General features: G+C 44.1%; 1 protein-coding gene across 1 annotated transcript in view; it reads left to right on the top strand.

Annotated features, from left to right (window-relative positions):
• The first annotated feature begins 2,052 nt into the window (after positions 1 to 2,052).
• fbn2a (fibrillin 2a) overlaps positions 2,053 to 26,214 on the top strand; it is a 514,209-nt gene continuing 490,047 nt past the window's right edge. Inside the window, exons 1-5 of the mRNA XM_070881599.1 lie at positions 2,053 to 2,457; positions 3,541 to 3,623; positions 10,159 to 10,257; positions 10,642 to 10,737; positions 14,284 to 14,379. Coding sequence (XP_070737700.1) covers positions 2,276 to 2,457; positions 3,541 to 3,623; positions 10,159 to 10,257; positions 10,642 to 10,737; positions 14,284 to 14,379 — 556 coding nt within the window. The 5' untranslated portion in view covers positions 2,053 to 2,275. The remainder of the gene's footprint in view (positions 2,458 to 3,540; positions 3,624 to 10,158; positions 10,258 to 10,641; positions 10,738 to 14,283; positions 14,380 to 26,214) is intronic.

The following is a 26,214-nucleotide window of genomic DNA, read 5'->3' as shown; positions in this document are numbered from 1 at the left end:
TCCAAAGGGATCCCACAATCCCTTGGGTGCATCTGTATATAGAAACATAGAAACATAGAAAATAGGTGCAGGAGTAGGCCATTCGGCCCTTCTAGCCTGCACCGCCATTCAATGAGTTCATGGCTGAACATAAGGAGGCCTCACAGGCTGGAGAGGCACTCTGTGATCTGTAATAAAGGACTACGGTCACACTTACTTTGAGCTTGCAGTATCTAGAATGACTCCTTATCCAATACATAACAATAACGCCCAATTTTTAAATGAAGACGAGGAGCTTTGAAAATGGGTGATAAGCCGGCGATCTGAAAACCGATTTTTACCGCCCACGCCATAAATACCGCCCATTTTTGGGCGATCTGCACAAAAGTGTAAAATCTATCCCTTGGTGTTAACAAAAAGACAAGTTGCGTATTTTCACAAATTAGTCAAAAACTATTTTCCTGTGGGTGATTTGGGGTTTTAAGAGTGCGCAACCTGCAGGTTTATTCAGAGGCTAAGTAAAGTACTTACACATGTAAATAAAGATGAACAACTTTGATAAACTGTAATGCTAACCAAAGGTTATATGTATATGTGGATTGCAATGTTACATGTTGCATTATTGACAAATGTGTGCAAAGTGACAAATCATGATTGCTGCAGATGAATTGTTTAGTTCCATTCAAAATGTATTTTTTAATAGCAGATCTCCCATGGGGTTGCTCAAAATGGACCGCAGGATAGAGTAGAAGATTGTGAGAGTTATGTTGAGGAAAAGTGAAATCAGGTAACGGTGACTTTTTTTTTTGACTGGTGCCTTGAAAATTGGTAACATTTCCTGAAAGGCTGAAAAAATTTGTGAGCTGAGAACAGGGTGGATTCCGCGAGACAACACACCCAGAGGGGAAGTGACAGTTACCAAAGAGCACATGTGTGCAACCAGGTGGAGCACAAGTGTGTAGCCGGGAAAAGCACAGGGATGCAGCCGGGGGAAGAGCACAGGGATGCAGCCGGGGGAAGAGCACAGGGATGCAGCCACGGGAAGAGCACAGGGATGCTGGCGGGGGGAGCACAGGGATTAAGTTGATGGGAGCACAGGGGAGAGCACAGGGGTGCAGCTGACGGGAAAGCACAGGAGAGCACAGGGATTTAGTTGGGGAGATCACAGGGGTGCAGCTGGCGGGAGCACGGGGTGCAGCTGGGGGGAGAGCACACGGGTGAAGCTGACGGGAACACAGGGATGCAGCCGGGGGGAGAGCACAGGGGTGCAGCTGACGGGAACACAGGGGTGCAGCCGGAGGGAGAACACAGGGGTGCAGCTGACGGGAACACAGGGGTGCAGCTGACGGGAACACAGGGGTGCAGCCGGAGGGAGAACACAGGGGTGCAGCTGGCGGGAGAGCGCAGGGGTGCAGCCAGAGGGAGAGCGCAGGGGTGCAGCCGATAGCACAGGGGTGCAGCCGGTGGGAGCACAGGGGTGCAGCTGGCGGGAGCGGGGCAGCTCCGTCTCAGTGTGCCCAACTGAAGTGACTGGCAGTAAATCCGCGGCTGTGCATCCCCGGTGCCCCGGGAAGCAGCGTCGCTTGCTCGCTGTGCCGGCTGATTTCTGCAAAGTGGCCATTGCCAAGACTTTTGTCTAAAGCAGATAAAAGTACAGATGCAACTTTGGATTTAATTGTCCGGCCATTTAAGATCACTTCATTCAAATAAAAAGCGGAAAAAGAAGAAAAGGAAAACTCGGCGTTGCATTGCGGACCGGTTGGGTTTGCACCCTCCAGTGGGGCTGATGAAGTGTGGGCGGGGGGCGAGGGAAGTGCGGCCGCCCCCCGCCTCTCCCGCTTGGTCCTCCCCTCAGCCCACGTGCTTGCTCGGGCTCCCCATTGACAGCAGCCAGTGAAAAGCCCCAGGTCGCCCCGCAGCCTCTCAGTCTCAGCTCGCCTGACTGGCGGCTTTCTGCACAGATCCTGGGCACGCTTTAGATTTCAAACAGGACACCTTTCCCCCACCCCCCCAGCCTTCACATTCATGCATCCCCCCCACCCCCCCCTACCCAGATGGTGCTTAGTTTCTTGGGTCCTCCGCTTGCTTTCCGCCGCTGAAACAACGTTTTAAAACTTATTGCAAACTTTAAAAAAAAAACATACGTTTGCCAGATTTTTTTTTAAGAAGAACTGAGAGGAGCCCGAGTTATAAAGTGATCGCTAATCTGACCAACAGACTGTGAAAATTATTCATTTAAAACAAAACTTGATCTGGAAATCCTTCAAAAAAGCCAAGGAGCGAGTGTGTTCCCAGGATGGGGATACGATGCTGTTGGAAATTTCTGCTGGGATGTATAGCAATAGCAAGCATCGCGGTGGAAAAAGTGACGGGACAGCAATATCCAAGAGACTTTGAAGCACAACGATTCAATCCAAATGAAATGAAGGAAGCAGCCAACAGAGTGAGGAGAAGAGGACAGCAGGATATGCTCAGAGGGTATAGACATGATTTTTTTTCAAGCAAAAAATACATTGGTTTGAATATTTGTAATTTTGTTCAAAATATGGACTGGAATGTTAACGTAACGTACCGTGGCTATTGTGTTTTAGTGCAAAAGCAGTTTTCCCGCTGAACTGTCACCCACTTAAATTTTACAGTAACTGAGCATTGAGTGCATTCTTAGAGAGTTCCCCGATTTGTATACAGAAATTCTCGTCAGTCTGTGTTTATGTGTAACAGTGATCATCTGCACGTACAGTCAGATTTTTATCAGAAGTAAAATAAAAAGGGAAAGCTGCAAATGCTGAAAATAAACAGATCAGTCATCATTTGCACAGAGTATGATGTTTTGGGCGCATACCCTTCAAAATGAGACTATTCAGCAGCCTTATAAACCAGAGTTAAACGTTAATCGGCTAAATCACTTTATTGCTGTTTTCAAAACCCTGAAGTGAATCATACTGGTACTTGTAGTTTAAATATTATCGTTGAACATACCCTTTAGGAACTTTCAGAATGAAATAATTAGTTCCTCTACTGTGAGAAAAATGGTCAGTCATTGCAATGGGAAATCTCTGGGGTGTACGTACAACACAGAATGGGTCCCAAAATGTATACAGACATGGAAGACTGCAATCATTCTGAAGAAAGTAGGAATTTGTCTTATTTCAAAAAGATTTAAAAAAAAGGCAAATCCTTTCCGAGGAAAACTGGGTAGAACAAAATGATTAGTTTTACAAATTGATGAATTAACGTTTTCTATTTAGAATTCTTAGAATGATGGTAGGATAGCAGAAACCAGAAAAAATATGACTTTCCTTTCTGTCTTCAAAAAGTAGCCTATACTTGCCAAGTTTCCATTCATCTGCATATTATTTATGTTATAGGTCATTTTGAAAAATTTTTTAACATTATCTTTATGTATGAAACATAAATTGTTTTTTATACGTTTTCTCTATCGTTTATAATTAAGCTAGAAGTTGGTTGTGCTTTTACTTATTCTGTGATTCTAACTATTTTTCCTTTGCATGTGTTCTGTTTAAAGTTTTATGGTTTTGATTTTCAATGTATGCATCACAGGCCAAATGTCTGTGGGTCTCGATTTCACTCCTACTGCTGCCCGGGATGGAAAACGTTACCTGGTGGAAACCAGTGCATTGTCCGTAAGTGCTGTTATTCCTAATCATGTTATTTTACATTTTATACAGTGGGATGTGATATTATATGATGCAATGTAATATTTGAACATATGGCAATGTTTAAATAAAATATCACGATACAGCTTGTATGAAAAAAACATCTGGACATAATAAATGTATAAGAGTTGTGAGAAATATGTTCATATATTATCTTTGTTATCATAAAGCTTTAATTTTTTAAGCCATTATTTTCACTATAGAGCTTAAATTTCATTTTTGGTGCAGATGGCAAATTATTTATTTGTAGCTGTAACAGCCACAAGCAAATGTTCTCTTTCATTACAAAAGTGAAATGGAATCAAAGGGAGACCAGAATCCCAAACTGAAACTTGAGCACCAGGATACTGAGACATCAGTTTGGGAATCACATTAGCCAAACTATGCTGGTGTTTGGAATGCTGACAGACAGAAGTATATATCAATTAGCATAGCTAGGTAGTCTGGTTGTGCTGTAATGCAACCTTGTTTCCATCTGCTTAACAACAATGAACTAAACAGTCAAATGCAACTTCATTATTACAGATTCTGTGATTAAGTCCCTCAATAGAAGTGTTTTCCTGGTCTCAGTTGGAGCTAGAGGAGATTAAAATGAAATATAACAAGCTCCTGATCATAGCAGAACATCTTTTCCCAGTCATCATAAATTTGTATTAACACTTACAGTACTGCTGCTGAAATAATTCATATTGGTAAGGCACCATTACAATTCAATAAATTGTTGGGTGTGCAAAATCAACAGTCAGCGTTCGCTGCTGGCCGCAAAGTATGCTTCACACAAGGATCTCACGATCAGTTTGTTGAGAACTTCGGGTTTTCCAACATTCAATTCAAATCAACGGAAGTTAGTGGGGATCCCCTTGTGTGAGCGGCTGTGTCATCAACAAGCTGTCTAAGCAGTCAATCAAAACACAAAATTCTCACAGATAGCGAACAAGGAGTGAGCAAACTCTTAAAATGATAACTTAAAAAAAATGTTAGAGGGCACGAAATAAAGATTGGGGCTCTCACATGAGGAAAAGGCAAACCTGAAATAAAGATGAACAAACTTTACAAAACTTTTCAAAAAAATGTTTCTTAAAATGTTTTTACATTTTTTTAAATTAAAATGGACAAATTTCACACTGCACAAAATTATAATTAATTTTTCTTTGTTTAGCAGTCAATAAGCTGTTAAAACCCCAGTTATATCTAATCCCTTTGGGTCTAACATTTAGTGGGGAATTTAACAGCATCATTACTGTGGGAGAGCCGAAGTTTATGTTAGTTTCCTTGATGTGTCTGATTACACTGATTGCCAGCTCTGTCGGGGCAGAAGGTGTGCTGTGGGGGGCACAGCACAGCCTGTGTCGGAGCTGTGAATGACAGACCTCAACTTCATGATTTCCGCATGTGCCTGCACATGCGCCAAATCCCAAAGTTGTGGTTAGTTTCAAAGGCAGAATGATGGCCAACAAGTATCATATTTAGCCTAATTGCTCGTGATATGGCCGGATCAAACTTCAATGTTTTAGGGACCGGTTTGATGAAAAATGACCTTTGAAACCAGTTTTTAGCCAATTAGGGACTAATATTTAAAGATATGAGTTCCGTTTCCACAATGGACAATAGGACAAGGAAAGCACATGGCAAAAGATGAGTACAATAATTAAATATAAATAATCTAGCAGAAATACAAAGATTAGAAATAATGTAAAATTGAAGTGAAAATAGTAAAGAGACAGAGAAAGGGGAAGAGTGACACCTTCCTGGTGTCATTGACTCATGGTAGGGTATGGTTCTACAGGTGCGAGCAACTCTTCTACACCTTGCCCAATTGGCCACTTTTGACCTCTGGAAAAACTAGGTAAGTATCCTAAAAATCTCCTTGTATCTGTCAGCACTCTAAGGGTTAATAAGTTTGGACTGTATGTAGAGTATAATGATGGATATATACATCAATGATGCTTCACATAAAGTACCAAAACTTTAAATTTGAAAAAAAATCACTATTATTTTTAAAAATTGCTTTGAAGTAACAAGTATCTAAAATTGATATAAGCACCCAGCATGGCCAGATGAATTAGGGGCTCTGTCAAGCACTTATATTTCACATTGGTATTAGGCTGTAGATCTGGTTCAGCAAATGGGATGAAAGTGTCTGGTCTCTTTGAGGGTTGAGAGTCTCAAGTATGTTGGAAAGTCTCATTCCAGTACCAAGTGGGCATAAAGCCACAAAACACTATTGGCTTGCTGATAATTTATCAGTATCACTGAACAAGGTGAGAGAGTAAATTGAAAAACTCAAGTAAGTACAGTAAAGGCTGATCATGTGAGGTGGATGATTCCAGTATTAAACAGTGCAGTGTAGGAGGACCTCTTCATTGTATATGCTTAGGAGAGGAGGTCTTCATTTTAAGTTTCTTTTTGATTTTCTTGGATTTTTATTCAGCTTTTATGTAAAAAAAATTAAATCCAGGTAAAAATTAGGAATTAGCAATGTTTTATCCTGTAAAGGTTGATGAACACATAATAAAGTATTACCTGGCCCCATTGATATTCCAACGGATGAAGGTGGTGGTGGTGGGGAGGTATCATTCATGGTGACCTTCCAGCTCTGAAGTTTCTTTTTGCTGATTTTTACCTCTCTGTCCTTGAAGATGCTGGGTCTTATTAGAGTACAGTTTTATGATTGCTGGCATTCTTATGGTGTCTAATCTAAGTGGCTATTTTTCATGTATGTAGCTAGCCAGTGAGTGTCAACAAGCTATTCAGCTGGAAGGGCACCACAGGCATGCTCAATCCTGTCCTCAGCTGCCGTCCATATTGTTTACTTTACAGCAGGATGGTGATCTAAATCTGGAACCCTTGTTGATTTTTTCCCCCCCTCTCTATCTGAGACAAGTGCTGGCCTGCCAACATCAAATAACTAAAGAGAATACCAGAAATCAAACATGGGACATTCTGGTATGTGTGGCTTAACACTGCACCACTAGGCCACAGAGAGAGCTTTGTAAACTTGGTTTTAAATCGAATGCCTAATAAATATAAATGGTTTGAAACTAATTAGAATCATAGACATTTATGGCCTCCTTCTGTACTATACATTTCTCTGATTCTATGGGCCCAAGTTTCCACATGATTCGCGCCTGATTTTTAGGAGCAACTGGTGGAGAACGGACTATTTTAGAAATCGCAATTCTCCACATTTTTTTTTCTGCAGTTCTAGTCAGGTAGAACAGTTCTAGTTTAGAACAGAATTTTTTCTTCAAAAGGGGGCGTGTCCGGCCACTGACGCCTGATTTGAAAGTTTCCACAGTGAAAATGTACTCCAAACTAAAGTAGAATGGAGCAAGTGAAGATTTTTGTAGAACTGAAAAAACCTGTTCTACACATTAAAAAATCAGGCGCAGGTTACAAATTAGGCATCCAGAACGAGGTGGGGGGGAGTGGGGGGGAAGGGAACTCATTAAATTCGACAATAAATCCTTATTTATACTTCTAAAAATATTATACAAATAAATCCAACCTGAATAAACATTTATAAGCCAAGAAAAGATTAAATAAACCATCTTCCTACCTGTGTGAAAGTGCTTCAGCCAGGGAGAATTCTGCAGCCGTTCGTGCCGCTGAACGGGAGGGGGAGAGAGAGAGAGAGGGAGAGAGGGAGAGAGGGGAGGGAGGGAGGGAGGGAGGGAGGGAGGGAGAGAGAGAGAGGGGAGGGAGGGGGGGGGAGAGAGGGGGAGAGAGGGGAGGGGAGAGAGGGAGGGGAGAGAGAGAGAGAGAGAGCGGGGGGGAGAGCGGGGGGGCGGAGAGAGAGCGGGGGAGGGTGGGGGGAGAGAGAGCGGGGGGGGAGAAAGAGTGGGGGGTCGGGTCAGGGAACAGGAGCGCGGGTCGGGTCAGTCGGGGGGGGGTGGGGGTGGGGGGAGCGGGTGTCGGGTCGGGGCGGGGGGGGGAGCGGGTCTCGGGTCGGGGCGGGGGGGGGAGTGGGCGTCGGGTCAGGTCTGGTCGACGGGGGGGGCGGGGGGAGCGGGTGTCTGGTCGGCGGGGGGGGGAGCGGGTGTCGGGTCGGGTCTGGTCGGCGGGGGGGGGAGCGGGTGTCGGGTCGGGGGTGGGGGGGGTGGGGGGGGGGAGCAGGTGTCGGGTTGGGTCTGGTCGGCGGGGAGGGGGGGGGGAGCGAGTGTCGGGTCTGGTCGGGGGGGGAGCAGGAGCTGGCCGTGGGAGGAGCCTCATTCACGCAGCCCCAGTGAGGCCATTCAGCCAGGGCTAGGGGCTGCGTGCTTCGGGCCCCTCCCACACAGTTCGGCGCCTGGAGCTACTGCACTTGCGTGCCGACTGTAGCGCGCATGTGCAGAGGTCCCGGCACTGTTTTCAGTGCCGGGACCTGGCTCCGCCCCCCCCACAGCTCGTGCTGGCTGCGCCGAGGGCCAGAGGACCTGTAAGTCGGTGGAGAATACCGAGGATTTTTTTAGGCGCGAAAAACGGGCGCCCAGCTCGGAGGGGCGCCCGTTTTTTTTCTTGTGGAAACTTGGGCCCTATGATTCTACTGAGTTTCAAACCATTTATTAGATAATGGCCAGGAAATTCCTCTGGGTTGCTCCTGTTTCATTGGTGTTACTTCACCAGAAGTGCTGTGGAAAATTTGTTTGCATACACAAATGGGATTTCCGCTGCACTTCCTGTGAAGTAACACCAGTAGAGTGGGAGCAGCTCTGAGGCATTACTCGGCCAATGAGTCTATAAAAGAAAAAGCTTGAATTTCTGGGGGGCGAGGGTGTTTCCTGATCGTCTGCTGTAACTTTGGCAGTAGATCTGCTGAAACGGCATAAACACGGTGTTTCCGGGGATCCTCTGCCAAAGTTATGGCATGTGATTGGGAAACCCATTTGGAAATTCAACCCCACAGTGAGTTTCACGTCCTGAGAACATCCCAAAAACATCACAGCAAATGAATTACTTTTGAAATATAGTTACTGTTGTTACATAGGCAAATGCGCAGCCAGTTTGCACAGAGCAAGGCCCCACATACAGAAAATGAGATAACTGACCAGTCAACTTATTTTGGTTGAGGGTCATATGTTGGCCAGGACATTGGGAAAGCTCCCTACTCTTTTTTGAATACTGGTATTGGTTTTTATATATCTACATGACTAAGCAGCTAAGGCCTTGATTTTACACCTCATCCAAGAGACAGCACCTCCAACAATCCTTCACTACTACACTGAAGTATCAGCCTAGATTATGTATTCAAGTCATGGAGTGGGGCTTAGACTCACAACTTTCTGACTCAGAGGTAAGAGTGCTATCACTGAGCCAAGCTGATGTCAGCAGTCCACGGCTATCCCTATTTACTTGTTCTGTTTTGTTCGAAGATCCTGGGGCTCAGAGAGCAAAGAAGTCAATGTAAGGGAGGCTATGGTTATAAATTGGTATACTGGCTCTGTGAACTAGGAGGGCTTGTGTGCCAAAAAATACTTACTCCTCTAATAGTGTTACTTTCTCTTTGATGAGCACAGCAAAATGAACTCAATGTTGCTAGAATCAGAGCCACCAGCCAATAATATATCTCAGAAAATGACCAAGTTATTAACATACTCTTTTCACAAATATATATGAAATGAAAAAATCTTGATGAATTCTGCAGTATTTCATTCAGTAAAATGTTGTAAGAATTTAATTTGATATTGGCCCGGATTTTGTGACCAGTGGCGAACGAACATTTGTTACACTTAAACTTCCCTGCAGGCTTTCTATGGGCATTGGCACTGGAAGTTGTGGTTATTAGAAATCAAAGACAGTTCGGCGCCCTCGATCAGGGATCTGGAACCTGTGTGAACAGGGAAAGCAACTATGTATCTTCTTAACCAATCAAGTTGAAGAATCTTTACTGAGGCACACAGAGTCTAAACAAAGAAGTGTCAGTTAGAATATTTCATTCAATTCCAAATCATGTACAGAAAGTGAAATAAAGAGAGGGAAAGAAAGATGGGATTAAGAGCGGGAGATAAGAGACAGAAAGAAAAGAAAAGGAAAAATTATTTAAATGGTTCTTAAATTTAAAAGATCTCCAACAATAATAAAAATCTGAAGGAATGAGACTCCGCACATGTAAAAGTTAATTTTCAATGCCAGAGAGTTTGCTTCGCAGTAATTAAGATTTATCAGGACTTTAAAAAGCTACTTACACTTGAATGGAAAAGTCCTAACTTTTTCTGCCGCATATAATGGGTAACTAGTGGTAACTGTGCGAGATACCAGTGTAGTGCAGCTTCCGGAGGAGCAGGGCAACTTGAACAACAATTTTCTGACTTCCGCGATTAACTCCGCATTTACAGATGGTGGCAGTTGCTGTCCGATTTACTCCTTAATAACGGTGAACACTGATAGCCTCACGATTATTTATTTTCCAAAATCCGGGCCAATATATAATCAGACCCAGCAAATATTCTCTGTAATCTCATCAATCCCTCACTTGAGAATGAAACTTACTTCATCATATTTATCTACTGCTTCTCACCTGCAGCTATTTGTCGAAACACCTGTGGTGATGGATTCTGTTCACGTCCCAACATGTGTACCTGCTCTAATGGACAAATCTCGCCCAATTGTGGGACTAAATCTCGTAGGTTTCTAAGCATATTCTTTTACCAACTTCGAAGTCTTGTTACCTGCATGTAGTAATGTAGTAACCGAGTGACACTTTAGATTATATACCTCAGCAACGCATACAACAGATAAAGAAATATGATGTGCAATGCAATATTTTATGTAACAATGCTATTGTATTAAATAAAGAGGTTGATGATTAAAACTTTTCTATAATTCAGTTAATTGTAAGAACCTGTACTGGCTTGAGCTGCATTGTAGGAGAATCGGCCTGATGTTTTCATTAACATTTACATTGAAAGAATCCTAATCAGTGGCACATATACCATGCTATGATCATAACCATCATTTTCACTGTGGTACTTGTGGGAGATTATTGGTAAATGAATACCTTTTGTAGTTCAACAGTGCAATATCAGATGCATGAATGGAGGGAATTGTGCAGAAGACCATTGCCAGTGCCAGAAAGGATACACAGGAACTCACTGTGGACAGCGTAAGTAGATTTTACTGATGGATATGTGATATAAGTCACAGTTCAACAACAAGATTTGAATGCATCACTGCAGTCCAGTGGTAAGAAGGTTTTGACATCAAATTCCACATTCAAATTTAATCAGTGGATACATTTTTTGCTGTCATTAGCTCTTTTATAAGTGCTATTATAGAAAATAAATGTTTTATTCAATAAACTGTGGGGTAAGAATTCCATCGGTCACTATTTGTAACAATGTTGTAAATGTGTTTATGAAGATATCCCCTGTTCAGCATTTGTAAAAAAACATTTTCTTATAGAATTTGTTTCCGATTTCATTAGAAATACCAAACAATGTTGCTGAACCAAGTAATCATAAGAAGTCTTACTCTCTTATTTATTCTTTAGTTTAATGTACTGATAACAGTTAGTAAATTGAACCTTCAAGAATGAGCAGAACCCATTTTTTCTAATAAGACAATATTTTCTATGTGTGGACTCCCTGCAGACATCTCTCATGTCTAAAATGATCATAGCAGCTATCCTAAGGAAAACAGTGGCCTTGTAGCAAATGTTTTAGTATGTAGTAAGGAAAGTAAAGTGCTAGTAAACAAATAGAGAAATCTGATTTAAAAAAACAAGAGAAACTTGACAACCTCAGGAGCCTCTGGAATCTCCCACGTTATAAAACCTATGATATAAGAAGGTTTTTTTTAAGTTCTTAAGAAATAGGAAAAGGCTATTAAAGCCAGCAGTCTTCTCCCTTTATGACACCATAGGATACATTTTTTGAGTTAGTGTTCGTGGCACAGAGCTTCATTGGGAGCTCAGGTGTAGAGGTCAATGAGCCAGTTTCTTGTCCTATGCAATTTTTACCCACAAATTTCAACAGATTGAAAATGATGGGGTGTGCAAGTCGGGTATGGTGACCACCAATCCCAAATTCTTGGCTCTGTATTTCTAGCTCATGTACCTTGGCCATGGGAACTCTAACTCATAAATCCTGCTCTTATCTTCCTATATATACATGATGTTTGTGACCTCTATGGAACATTATTCCTACTGTGCTGTTCAGTTAATTTTAACAAATAAGTTGCCCTTGTTTTTTAATTCCATAAAAGCCAATAAATTAATCATGCATTCATGTTGAATGTCACTACCCTGTAGTAATCTTCATATTGCTAAATGCATTTTCAAAAAGAGGTGAAACAATATAAGTTACAATATTCTAAATACAGGTGTATATAAGGAATTCATTTTCTTTCCAATGTCCTGAAGGTGGTGATTTGTGTTGAGTGCAGTTTCAGTGGTGACAGTTGCCTCTCTCAAAATTAAGAACATAAGAACATAAGAAATATGAACAGGAGCAGGCCATTTGACCCCTTGAGCCTGCTCTGCCATTCAATAAGATCACTTCCCTGCCTGCACCCCATAACCCTTGACTCCCTTATCATTCAAAAATCTTGTCTATCTCCACTTTAAATATATTCAGTGACCCAGCCCCCACTGCTCTCTGGGGTAGAGAATTCCAAAGATTCACGACCTTCTGAGAGAAGAAATTCCTCCTTATTTCTGTTTTAAATGGGTGACCCATTATTCTGAAACTATGCCCCCTAGTTCTAGATTTCCCCACAAGGGGAAACATCCTCTTTGTACCCACCTTGTCAAGCCCCCTCAGAATCTTATATGTTTCAATAAGATCACCTCTCATTCTTCTAAACTCCAATGAGTATAGGCCCAACCTGCTCAACCTTTCTTCATGACACAAACCCTTCATTTCAGGAATTAACCTCGTGAACCTTCTCTGAACTGCCTCCAATGTAATTATATCCCTCCTTAAATAAGGAGGCCAAAACTGTACGCAGTACTCCAGGTGTGGTCTCACCAACACCCTGTACAGTTGTAGCAGGACTTCCCTACTTTATACTCCATCCCCCTTGCAATAAAGGCCAACATTTAATTTGCCTTCCTAATCACTTGCTGTACCTGCATGCTAACTTTTTGTGTTTCATATACAAGGACTCCCAGATTTCGCTGTACCTCAGCATTTTATAATCTCGCCCCATTTAAATAATAATTTTCTTTTTTCTTTTTCCTATCAAAGTGGATAACCTCACATTTTTCCACATTATACTCCATCTGCCAAATTTTTGCCCACTCACTTAGTCTATCTATATCCCTTTGCAGACTCTTTTCATCGTCTTCACAACTTGCTTTCCCATCTATCATCAGCAAATTTGGCTACATTAAACTCGGTCACTTCATCCATCCAAGTCATTAATATAGATTGTAAATAGTTGAAGCCCCAGCACTGATCCCTGTAGCACTCCACTAGTTACAGTTTGCCAACCTGAAAGTGACCCATTTATCTCGACTCTCTGTTTTCTGTTAGTTAGCCAATCCTCTATCCATGCTAATATATTACCCCCAACCCCATGAGCTCTTGTGCAGTAACCTTTGATGTGGCACTTTATCGAATGCCTTCTGCATATCCAAATACACGACATCTACTGGTTCCCCTTTATTCATCCTGCTCGTTACATCCTCAAACAACTCCAGCAAATTTGTCAAACATGATTTCCCATAAGCTTAAAAGTATTTTATATACGTAGTTAATTCCTGATTTTCTTTGTCATGACCTTACTTTTGGATAACATAACAGTTCCCTGAAGCTGTGTTAAAGTTACTATTTTCAAAGGAAGTATTTTCATTTAATTGAAAGTAATTTCAAATAAAATTGTGGTACTAGCTTATGGCTGAATTTGGGGTATAGTTGGATACTGAATTAATTCTATAACTTTCAGAGCCCACTTATGACATCACTAAATCGCTATGGTACTTTCCTCAATTTGTGGAATAAAGGACAGATCCCACTTTTCCTGTAATGTACTTTCATATTTGAGATGCTTGCCCATAAAGTTTCCTTCAGTCAGGAGAGCACTGCAATTTACTCTGGAGATTTCTCTTTGCCTACTGCCAATGTCATTCTGTACTTACCTGCTAGAAAGTGTGTTTATAGTGGAACACGGATGGCTGAGTCAGACATTCACTGTAAGGAATATTTGTAGAGATATGTGAAGAATGTACCAGACTAGCATAAGACTGATGAAAGTTCCTGTTAGAAAGTTTCATCTTGCGTGTTCTTAGAATTGAAAACTGGAAAATGTATGTCCTCTTTGCAGCACTTGCTGTGGTTTTATATTGGCCTAGTTTGATTTTAACTTTACATACCCTGGCAAATGTTCTATGTGCTAATAATCCCTTGTTAGGCACCAACATAACATTTATAGTAGATCCATTAATGGAGGTTCATTTACCCTTGTATATCCCACATTGCACAGTATGATTCTTCAATAAAATAGCATTCTAAGGAAATTAACTTTAGTGTGATAGTTTCTGTGAAGAACTTTCAATTAAATTAGTTGCAGGTGGACATCTGTGGAAACCATTGAGGCATTTTCCCAAACATTCCCTTGTGGTGCCAAGCATTTAATTGAGCACAGTTCTGTGTTCTCTGCTAGTGTTTAGAAACTTAGTAAACCATTGTCTTTTCTCTTTGTGTTACAGCTGTCTGTGAAAATGGTTGCCAGAATGGTGGTCGTTGTATTGGACCTAATCGTTGTGCCTGTGTGTATGGATTTACTGGTCCCCAGTGCGAGAGAGGTAAGAACAAGTCTTCTTTTTCTTCTGCAGACAGATTCAGTGAATTCAATAACTGTTTGAGCAGTGTTTGAAAATTATATAGATTATGTGAGATAAAGCATAAATGAGGAAATATGAGAAGGGACACATTGTGGAACATTATTGGCACTTGCTTCCAGTTGCAAAATCTTGCATCTATTAACTAATGAGCTACTTAGAAGTATATTATAAGTTATTGGATGTACTTAGCATATGAAAACAGATGGCAAGCATCAATTGCCAGCATTGTTCCTTTTTCTGCAAATTACAAGAAAACATTAGAGTTGGTATTGGCATGTAGTCAATTTAAGACAAGCTTTTCAGGTAGAAACCATGATTAGCATTTGAGTAAGTGAGTGCATCATTTGTGATTTAACCATAATTAATGCTTCAGCTTGAATTGAATGATTTGTTAGCTTTGATCTCTTATTCGTAATGTGTACTGCAATTTGTCCTCAACTCTGTTGGTGCTGGTTTTCCTGGGAGTGATATTTTTGTATTTATTGGTGTTTAAAAATAAATGTAAATGTATTTGGGAAACCCATCCAGGTCCAACTTTGACCAAGCCTAATTGTAAATTAAAAATGCTTAGAGAATATATGCAAGAGTCATTATAATTATCGGGTAATTTTCTGACTTTGCACTCCAAGGGAGAAGCTTCACATACCATGAAAACATTCAAGAAATTTGATGCCAGATTTCTTTCCTGTTAATTCACTTTTGAGTGTTTGACTGGATAGATAGATGATAACTTACATGGCTGCGGGGGCACATACCTAGTCATGGTGCTCCAGCCATCATGAATGTAGGGCAGGCTTGATGGACCAGATAGTCTTTTCCTGCCATCATTTTTGTATGTTTGTATGTCAGCTGATTCATTTTGGGGATTCAGTCCATGTGTCCTAACTCTTTCAGTATGTGAGGAACATACTGGCCCTGAATTTTCTTGCACCAGTGGTGCCCTCTAGGCATAAGTTGGCTGGGAATACAACAGTGGCTGGGGTGGGCAAGGTTCCCCATCAGGAGTGCAGAGTTTCAAAGTTAAACCCTTGAAGTCCAGCTCAACTTATTGCTGGTAACCTCTGCTCCCGACCTAATTGGGGTGGAGTCAACCTGTTTGTTGTGTCACCAGTGGGCCTGCGCTAATGTATGCATAATCATGGTGCCCACTAGAGGGGGTGCGAGGAATGTGGTCTTGGATGATCACTTGAAGGGGGAAGGGGGTGCTGCTGGAAGCCCCTCTCCTATCCCGAAGGGAATGAAACACAGCTGAATGGCTCCCTTTATAAGAGAAAAATGTTGCCCTGGAGACCTGAGTGGTCCTCACTTCCGCACCTAAGGGGGCGGATGGAGATCCTGCCCTTGGCGCCTTTCGAAATTGGCTGGCTGGGCTGGAACCTGGCATATCTGGATCCTGCCCAATCTAATTCAGCTACTGCTACACTCCAATCAACTTGTGCCAGAAGTGCACCAGTGGCCCTACGGAAGTTTGGGGTCAGTATATTGATCACATTTGCTGAAAGAGTTAGGACTGGATGGGTTGAATCCATGAGATAAATTAGCTGGCATCTATCTGGAAAAAATACTCAAGTATTTGTACAGATAATTTGATAGTTTATGTTAAAATTGAAAATAAATATTTCTTTAAACTTGGGAGGTTTTAGTTCAGTTCTACTTTTGCAGAATGTGTAGAGTTAGAAGTGCCACAATTAAGAAAGAACTTCCATTTTTTAGAGTCTTATCACATCCTCACTCTACAGCCATATATTCCTTTTTAAAATGTAATAATTGTTGCAGTGTAGGCAAAAGCAGCCACTACTTTGCACACAGCAAGGTCTCACAAGATGCATGAAAGACCAGCTAATCTGTTATCGGTGGTGTTGGTTGAAGGGGGATTTTTGACCCGAACACAAGGAGAACCACTGCTCTTTTTCACATAGTTTCATGGGATATTTTACATCTAAATAAAATGTAAAATTTTATTTAGATGTAAAATATCCCATGAAATTTATGGGATAGTTAGGGCCTTTGATTAAAGTCTTTTCCAAAGACAACACCTCTAACAATACAGTCCTCTTTCAGTAGTGCACTGAAGTCTCAGCCTAAGTTATGTGCTCAACTCCACAATGGGTCTTGAACCCACAACTTTCTGATTCAATTTGGCCAGCAACTGACACAAAAAGCTTGTACTGTAACTGTAAAGTTCAATGTATAAAATGTCCCCTTTATTGTGGTTGCTGTTGAGATTTTTTTTTAAATTCTAGAATTCAAACTAATGTATAAGATGCTTCCTGATGTATAAATAATATAAACAATGAAGACCGGAATGGTAGCATTGTAATCCAGAAGCCTGGACTAATGATCCAGAGATATGAGTTCAAATCCCACCATGGCAGCTGGGGAATTTAAATTCAGTTAATTAAATAAATCTGGAATAAAAAAAGATAGTAAAGGTGACCATGAAACTACCAGATTGTCGTAAAAACCCACCTGGTTCACTAATGTTCTTTAGGGGAGGAAATCTGCCATCCGTACCTGGTCTGGCCTATATGTGACTCCAGACCCACAGCAATGTGGTTGACTCTTAACTGCCCTCTGAAATGGCCTAGTGAGCCACTCAGTTGTACACAACTGCTACGAATAACAAGAATAAAACTGGATGGACCACCTGACATCGACTTCGGCACCAGCTACAGAAACAACAGTGACCCAGCCCAGTCGACCGTGCAAACTCCTCCTTGCCAACATCTGGGGACTTGTGCCAAAATTGGGAGAGTTGTCTCACAGACTAGTCAAGCAACAGCCTGACATAGTCATACTCACAGAATCATATCTTTCAGCCAATGTCCCAAACTCCTCCATCACCATTTCTAGTTTGATACTGTCCCACCGGCAGTGGTATACAGTCAGGAGGGAGTGGCTCTGGGAGTCCTCAACATTCATTGTGGACTCCATGAAATCTCATGGCTTCAGGTCAAGCATGGGCAAGGAAACCACCTTCTGATTATCACCTACTGCCCTCCCTCAGCTGATGAATCAGTACTCCTCCATTTTGAGTATCATTTAGAAGAAGCACTGAGTTGGGTCCAAACATGGACAAAAGAGCCGAATTCCAGAGGTGAGATGAGAGTAACTGCCCTTGACATCAAGGCAGCATTTGACGAACTGTGGCATCAAGGAGCCCGAGTAAAACTGAAGTCAATGTGAATCAGGAAGAAAACTCTCCACTGTCTGGAGTCATACCTAGCACAAAGGAAGGTTGTGGTGGTTGGAGGTCAATTACCACAGCCCAAGGACATCACTGCAGGAATTCCTCAGGGTAGTACCCCAGGCCCAACCATTTCAGCTGCTTCATCAATGACCTTACCTCCATCATAAAGTCAGAAGTGTGGATGTTCGCTGATGATTGCACAGTGTTCAGTGCCATTCACAACTTCTCAAATAATGAAGCACTCTTTGCCCACATGCAGAAAGACCTGCACGACATTAGGTTTGGGCTGACATGTGGCAAGTAACATTCACACCACACAAGTGCCAGGCAATGACCATCTCCAACAAGCGAGCGACTAAACAACGCCCCTTGACATTCAACGGCATTATCATCGCCGAATCCCCAATCATCATCATCCTGGGTGTCACCATTGACCAGAAACTCAACTGGACCAGCCACATAAATACTGTGGCAACAAGAACAGGTCAGAGGCTGGGTAATCTGCAGTGATTATCTCACCTCCTGACTCCCCAAAGCCTTTCCACCATCTACAAGGCACAAGTCAAGAGTGTGATGGGATACTCTCCACTTGCCTGGATGAGTGCAGCTCCAACAACACTCAAGAAGCTCAACCACATTCAGGACAAAGCAGCCCACTTGATTGGCACCTCATCCACCACCTTCAACATTCACTCCCTGTACCACCAGCACACCATGGATGCAGTGTGTACCATCTACAAGATGCACTGCAGTAACTCGCCAAGGCTTCTTTGGCAGCACCTCCTAACCCGCTACTTCTATTACCGAGAAGGACAAGGGCAGCGGGTGCATGAGAACACCATCACCTGCAAGTTCCCCTCCAAGTTACAGACCATCCTGACATGGAAGTATATCGCCGTTCCTTCATCGTCGCTGGGTCAAAATCATGGAACTCCTTCCGTAACAGCACTGTGGGAGTGCAGGTTGAGCCTCTCTTATCTGGCACCCTCGGGACCTGGCCTATGCCAGATAAGAGAATTTGCCGGATGACGGGAGGTCACTTGACTTACCGGTGCTGATGACAATGCTCGTGCCCCTGACCGCCTCCGCCACGCTCCGGCTCCGGCAATTTCCAAGCACAGCAACTGTCAGCTCTGTTCCACAGTAGTGGTGGACGTTCCCCAGCAATTGGGAAGATTGGAGCTCAGTGGGTGGGGGCTGGGAGTGCAGCAGCGAGGAAGGCTACAGGAAGAGATCGTGGGGGTGGTAGGAGAGATCGTAGGGGGAGAGATCTCTTGGCGGTTCGGTCTGGAGATCGCGGGGGGGATTAATACCCTCCTTACTTGTCCGGTTCCATGCTGTACGGGAATGCTGACGACCCGGCCACGTTCTGCGCATGCGCCCGCCCCCCCCTGGCTGGGAATGATGCCTGACGAGGAAGGTAGCCGGATAAAACAATGCCGGATTTGAGAGGTTCAACTGTACCTTCACCACACAGACTGCAGCAGTTCAAGAAGGTGGCTCACCACCACCTGCTCAAGGGCAATTAGGGATGGGCAATAAATGCTGGCCTTGCCAGCGAAGCCCAAATTCCATGAACGAATAAAAAAAATGTACCCTGTATACCAGATTCCACAGCTGGAGAAGGCACTTGATTATAAGACAACAAACCCTACCCTCGGGATTAGAGAGCAGGTTGGGTTTGATTTGACTTTTAAAGGGAAACAGGTAAGTCCTTTGAAGTAGTTTCTTTTATGTTTCCCCGGTTTTTCTTTCAAAGCCAGATCCAGCACTAAATATCAGTTCTTCACAAGAACGGTATACCATCCCAAGGATGGAAATGAATGTTTTGATAAAGTAGTGATGTGCTAGTTTGTCAAAGATATCTACAACCAGAAAAACAAAATATAGTAATTGTCACGTTACTGAAGATATAATTTTGGCATTATTCCCAATGCTTTTCCTGGCATTGAGAAGACAGCAGATGGCGACTTTATTGTAGCTGTACAGAGCGGATGCAGACAACAGCAAGCAAAATGATAACAGCAGAGTGTATGTTACTCAGAGGAACCACATCAAAGCATATAACCTTCAGAGGGGCAAATGCTGCCTGACCCATTTGCTCATCCTTACCATACTGTGATGCAGATGTAGTTACAGCTGTTTTATTACATCCAAGACTTAAACACTAAAGCAAACCTAAAATCCAAACTTGCATTTATTTTAAAATGTTCGTGCAAAGTGCTCCAGGTTTGTTTTGCTTTTGCTCATTTTTCAAACGAGAAATCACATACTCAGTGCACACAGCTCGAGTCTGAGGAAGATTTTCCAGTTGTCCTCCAATATTCCACTGTGCATAAGGGAGGCCCCATGCATGCACAGCTGCAGTCCTAAACCATGTTTGACTGTTGAACTCAAAAAGATTCACCCTGGCACATCTGTTCAAAATGAGCTAATGTTATGGGGAATATCACCTCCAAAAGAAAGTAAAAAGAATTCCTGAGTCTTCAGTCCCTGCCTATAGTCTGATATACAAGTGCTAACTCCAAAGCATGTTTCTGGGTTTGTGGAATGACAATTTAAACTACATTTGTAATAATTACAGTCAAGTTTATCTCAGCTTTTTTCAGCTGTGTCCAGCTTGGTTGGGGAATATTAAGTCTTTTTTGGGATAGGTGCAAGCTAAATATTTTTCCAGTCTCCCAGTTTTAGTTTAAAGGAACTAATTATAACTAATGAAACTAGTGATTTAAATTATATTCTGAACTATCAAAAATAGTTTTTTTCAACTTATAATAGAGCACCTAATTTTGAATGAGGATTATATCCTATAGAATGTAACAGTGGCAGCATTATTTAATGCCTCTCATTGCACCCACACATCAAGTTGTATTAAGGGTGTTGGTGACTAATCAACTTTCAGACATAGGCCTGTTATTTTACAGAACTATAGGGTCGCAATTCGGTTGCTAATGCCTGCTAATAACGTCGGTGTTAGGTGCTAACTGGGAGTTAGGCGGTTGGGAGTGGCGCTGGGTGCTGTTCACACCTGAAGCGAAATTCGGTGGTCATTTTTTAAGGGCATTAAAACGTTATGTCCCGCCGGCTAACGCCATGGAAATCATGACATCAGTACATATGCAACACCTCCTTGGTGCCCTTCTCACCACATTCACTTTTGCTGCCTCACTTAATGGCTGACGTCGATGACGCCTGAAAAAGTTGGACTACACAAGGCGGAGAAACTAATCTGGAGCGTTATTTAAAGGGAGTTGCAGCCGGGGCTCAGAGGTCTCGGTCAGTGCTGCGTTTGATGCTCAAACATAGAGTAGTGTGTTAGCATCGTACTGCTGTTGACCCGTCAGATTGAGTAATAGTGTCTCGGACACATTGTTGGGTTCCATATCAGAAAAATGTGAAAGTTGCATTTCGCTGTGACCGCTGCCAAGTGTTGGGAGCAATGATCGCACATCACGTCATCCTGCGGCACCGACTTGAAAGGTGTCGGCTGCAGAGACAGCTAAGGGCAAATGTGGATCCTCCCCAGAGGATTCACCCCAGACGGCGGGGCAGGAGACCGTATACACGCAGGGTTTACCATGAGCATTACTCTTATCTTAATGTCCGAGTAGCAGTGCTTAAGAAGACTGCAGTTGCGCAAGGAGGTGGTGACGGAGCTTTGCAACCTTCTGCGGACATACCTGGCAGCTGACATCGGCACCAGGACCTCGCTGTCAGTGGCAGTGAAAGTGACAGTAACGCTGAACTTCTATGCTACCGGCTCCTTCCAGTCTCCTGTAGGCGATATATGCAACATCTCCTAGTTTGCAGTACATTGCTGCATTCGCCAGGTGACTGATGCTGTCTACTGCAAACGAATGGATTACATCAAGTTCAGGATGTCAAGGGAAGACCAAGATGAGCGCACCTGTGGCTTTGCCAGGATAGCGGGCTTCCCCAGGGTTCAAGGAGCCATTGATTGTATGCGTGTTGCATTGAGGATCCCACAATGGAGAGATCTTTTTGAATCTCAAAGGATTCCACTCCCTCAACGTACAGCTGGTCTGCGATCAGAACAGATGATCCTTGCTGTCAATACCCGATATCCTGGCAGCTGCCACAATGCCTTCATCCTGCGGGAGACCACAGTGCCACGACTCTTCAAGCCACCGCATGAAGGCCGTGGCTGGCTCCTGGGCGACAAAGGATATGGTGTGTGTCCCTGGCTGATGACACCCCTCCGCAATCCCACCACCCCTGCCGAGCAGCGCTACACCAGTCATACCACAACCCGGGCCATTATCGAGCAAACTATCATGGTTCTGAAGCAGCATTTCCACTGCCTTGACTGCTCTGGAGGGGCATTCCAGTACTCACCTGATAGAGTCTCCATGATAACTGTTGTCTGCTGCATGCTGCACAACCTGACCATTATGAGGGGCCAGCCATTACCACCAGAGATAGATGATTCACCTCAGGAGGAGGACGACAATGAGGAGGAAAACGAGGAGCTTCAGCCAAGGAGGAGCTGCTCGTCAGAGATTCATCTATTCCAATGAATGACCCTTGACGTGCCGAACGGTCAGCCTATATATTGGGCATCAACTCAACACATCGCTACACACCCTGCAGTCTTTAATAATCAAGGCATCATCATTTGAATAATTTAAACTTGGTTTATTGCAAACATAAATCATGTGTGCTGAAAAGAAGCACAAGACAACAACTTCATCCCCAACACATCAACATACCCACAACTATTAACATCGCTTCATTTTGTAACAAAGTAGCCATCTCTGGCGTGTACCAAACAATTGTTGCATCGTTCATCCAAGTGCAACAATTTACATGAGCTCACATTGCAACAATCTAGCCATCTCCACTGACTATCAAGCAAGTATTTGGTGGGTCATACAAGTGCAATTAGTTTTAAAAGCTCATATCTTCACAAGGTGAGCATATGTGGCCACCTTCCCACAGGTCTTTACTTTGCCTTAAAGAGTGCTTTACCACCCCTTTCTTTCTCCCCTCTCCCAGGCCTACTGCTCCTCCTCAATGGGGTCCCAGGGCGTTCAGCAAGACTGGTAGTCGGTTGCTGACTTAGACTCGCAGCCACTAATAATGGCCTAGCAGGACGTCCCCGACCAGCTTGGACCCTGGAAGACCCGGCTGCGGACTGCATAACCTCAGCACGGGTGGAAGCACTCGGTTGTGGATGGGGTGCAGAGGGTGGCTACTGCGAAGGCGGAATGATGTCGTCCTGAGAAACTGTTCCAATTGGCCCAACAGGCTGATACTCCCTTGGGTTAGAGTATCATCATCTGCAGAAATCTGGGTGTGGTCAGATTCCTGCTCTGCTTCGGCAAAGTTAGGTCCCCATTGAACTGATGGGACCCCAGACCGGATGGCAGCGGTCAGTGTAACTGTTGAATCTATTTGCCTCTGCATCAAGAGTGTCTGCGACTGCAGTACACCAGAGAGCTGACTCAGGACATCGCGCACTGATGATATTTGAGTATGGAGGCCTACAATAGCATTGGCCTGGTGCTCAATGGCCACTGCAACATCAGCCATAGCCCATGCCACCATATATGTGACCCCATGGTCACTGTTTGCATCCATCATCATCATAGGCAGTCCCTCGAATCGAGGATGTCTTGTCTCCACGTCAAACAGGTGTTTCAACAAAGGACCTAAATTTCCAGGTCCTGAACTAAATTTTGAAGGTGGAAGATGCCTGTGTGTGGATTTTTTTGATGTGTGCTGACCGTTGCACACTAGCCACCACATGGGCTTGACAGAGCTAGGTCTTGGTCCAGCAGCAAGGATTAACCAAGACGACTGGAGACCAGCTCTGGAGCACGGACCTAGTGCGTACATATATCGCAATGTGGACAGGTCCGGCTGCCCCTGGGCCCTCGCCTCTTCTGGGCTCCAAACTCACGCCTCTCCTGGGCCCCGATCATGTCCCTCTACAATCTCTTGCCCTGACCTCGCCGCTCCTGTTGTATCTGCCCACGCTCCAATCACCAACCTGGATCTTGGTGACGTCCCTCTTCATTGCCGTTGCTCTCCTGCTCCAGCACTTGCTGCTCCCTGGAGTGGTATGCTGCCACGCTGCTCCTTCTGCTCCCCGGCTGCTCCGATGGTGCTCGCAGGTCGGGGGCCGTTCAGCCTGCTGGGTGTCTACCAAGGATCCTGATATCCACCAAGGATGGGCTCGGTGGGCTGCTGAGAGGCATGAGCAATAGTTGAGGTGGACTCCTCCATCCTCACAGCTAGTTCATCGAGACTCTGGGGCACCCTTGCTAATGCACCCAGCAGATTACTGTGCAACTGCAGGGATTGTCATGTGACAACCTCTAGGTCGAACTCATCAGAGTGCTGCTGAGCATCACTCAGGCGCGCACTTACCCTCGGGGTAGCTGGCCCCAGGGCTTCCCTTCCTCCATGGCATTGCTGGAGGCCACTGGGTCCCGGAGCATCACCCAGCTCCGCTTCCCCGACCACCCCTTGGTCAGCAGTGCTGCTGGCCATGCTCTCAGATGGCACAGCCTCCTGCGTGAGGTTGAAGGAGGTGTCGTCCTCCTGCTCCTCCTCATCCTCTTGGTCGTTGCCACCATCTGCACCGTGGAAGATGCCCAAGAAGTCCCCGGTGCATCTGGTTGATCATCTGAAAGTACAAACACAGAAGAGCGATTACCTGCAGGGGAGGGGGCCAGGAGCATGAAAGACAGTCGTGAATGGCAGTCTCATGGAAACAGCTGCACGTTGATACTGTGAGGGCCAAGTATCCTGCAGACCGCTGCAAAGGAACTCAACATACCGTCACTGTCCCGAGGGGGGTCGGCCGCACCCACTGCCATCCCATCAACTTGGACACCCATCAGGGCAGCTCTCCATTCCTCCAATGGACTTGGAAGCCTGGCTCCACTCCACCAGTCCGCGTTTGCTGCCGCCGGTTGTGTGCGAGCTTCGACTGAAACATTAAAGAGAAAGTCGGAGTTAGAGGCATTCTATCAATGTGTCTTACATACCAAGTGCCTTACATACTCTAGTACATGCTACTCTGAGAGTCTTCACAGCTCAATGTTTAATACATTTTACTCTATGACAATCTTCACAGTTCAATGTAAGTACCACTCACTGTGTGTACTTGCTGTGGCAATGGTAGGATTAGGGTGCCAGGATCCAATAGTAACGGGGAGACTACTGTCTTCGAGACACATATGAAGACAGAGGAGTCAACAACATGAGGGGTAGGTCTGCAGAACCGAGTAGCAAGGTTAACAGCACATGCAGGCCCTTGCAGTGGGTGAGGCTGCAAATGGGAACCTTGACTGTGGCCTCACCCACTTAGAGCATGGATTCCGAAACCCTACATTGAGCAGAAAGTGCACATTGAGGTCAGAGCAAAGCATATTGAAGTTTGAAATTAAAGATATCCGCGTTGGGTCATTCCACTTTTTTCGGCATTGCATAGCTGCCCTTGGCACCGTGTCACTCGCAGACACTTGCTCTGCTATTTCCCTCCATAGCCTTTGATACGTTTGGGATTGGGGTCTCCTCCCAGCCTCTATCCTCAGCACCTGCCAACTCCGTTCCAGGGCATCAAGGAGTGCATCCACTGCGGCGTCCGAGAACCGATGGGCACAGTGATGGGTTGCTGCTGCAAGGTCTGCCATGCTCACCGTCTGAGTGAGGACATAGGGAGTTAATGTACATGAGGCGTTGAGGCGCCCAATCAACACCTCAGTTCAATCCAGGTGGCACCACTATGTCTGTGGCGCAGCTCCAAATGTTGCCCAACTCCTGGATGCTTAATGGCCCACTTAGCGCAGCGTAGCGCCTCCAGGTAATTGTGCAACGCCATGATTTTATGCTGCAATCCACTCTTTAGGCTGCCACACTGAATTTCACGTTTGGGGACCATGCCGAAAGGGAGGCATTGAAAATTTCTCTTGACAGTGACCCCGCCTCAAAAATGGCGGTACCGAATTTTGACCCCTATATGTATTTACAACAAATTAGAGCACTTGAGCTATCATTATATGCTAGCAACAATTATAGGCACTGGTTAATTTAACGGTGACTTTAACCTTATCACTCACTGGAATTTCCTGCTTAATACATATCTACAGCATTGGATTCATTTTACATAAAAATCCCAGGAAATTATGGCATATGTGAGTTATGTCATTATTTGCAACACGCCATAATATCCTGGGACTTTTGCGTGCAAAGTTAATTATCATAGATCTGACCCCCAGTTAAGTCAATGGCACTTGCATATTTCCTGGATTTACCCCAGTTTACTCGCTGCAGATACTTAAAACTGACAAATTATAGCATAAGTGAATGTATTTGAATTCATGAGTTCAAAATAATTCATAAATGTAAAGTAAAATCTCTGCTCTTTTTTGATATTTTTAATTCTTACCTAAAACCCATCAAAACACATCGGGACCGAAATTGGCCCGCGCTGCTTTTGCAGCCCATAAGTCGAATTAATGGGTCGAGTTGTGTCGGCGCTGGAAATGCCGGCGCCGGTGCATATTTGCCTTCTTTTGCCGGAGAAAATGGTGAGGGCAGTAACTGTGCCTTCTACCGCCGCTCCCAGGGCGCTC

Source organism: Pristiophorus japonicus, chromosome 1, assembly GCF_044704955.1.
Source record: "Pristiophorus japonicus isolate sPriJap1 chromosome 1, sPriJap1.hap1, whole genome shotgun sequence".
Taxonomy (NCBI): Eukaryota; Metazoa; Chordata; class Chondrichthyes; family Pristiophoridae; genus Pristiophorus; species Pristiophorus japonicus.
Note: the sequence above shows the minus strand (reverse complement) of the source record. Positions and strands in the feature narration are given on the sequence as shown.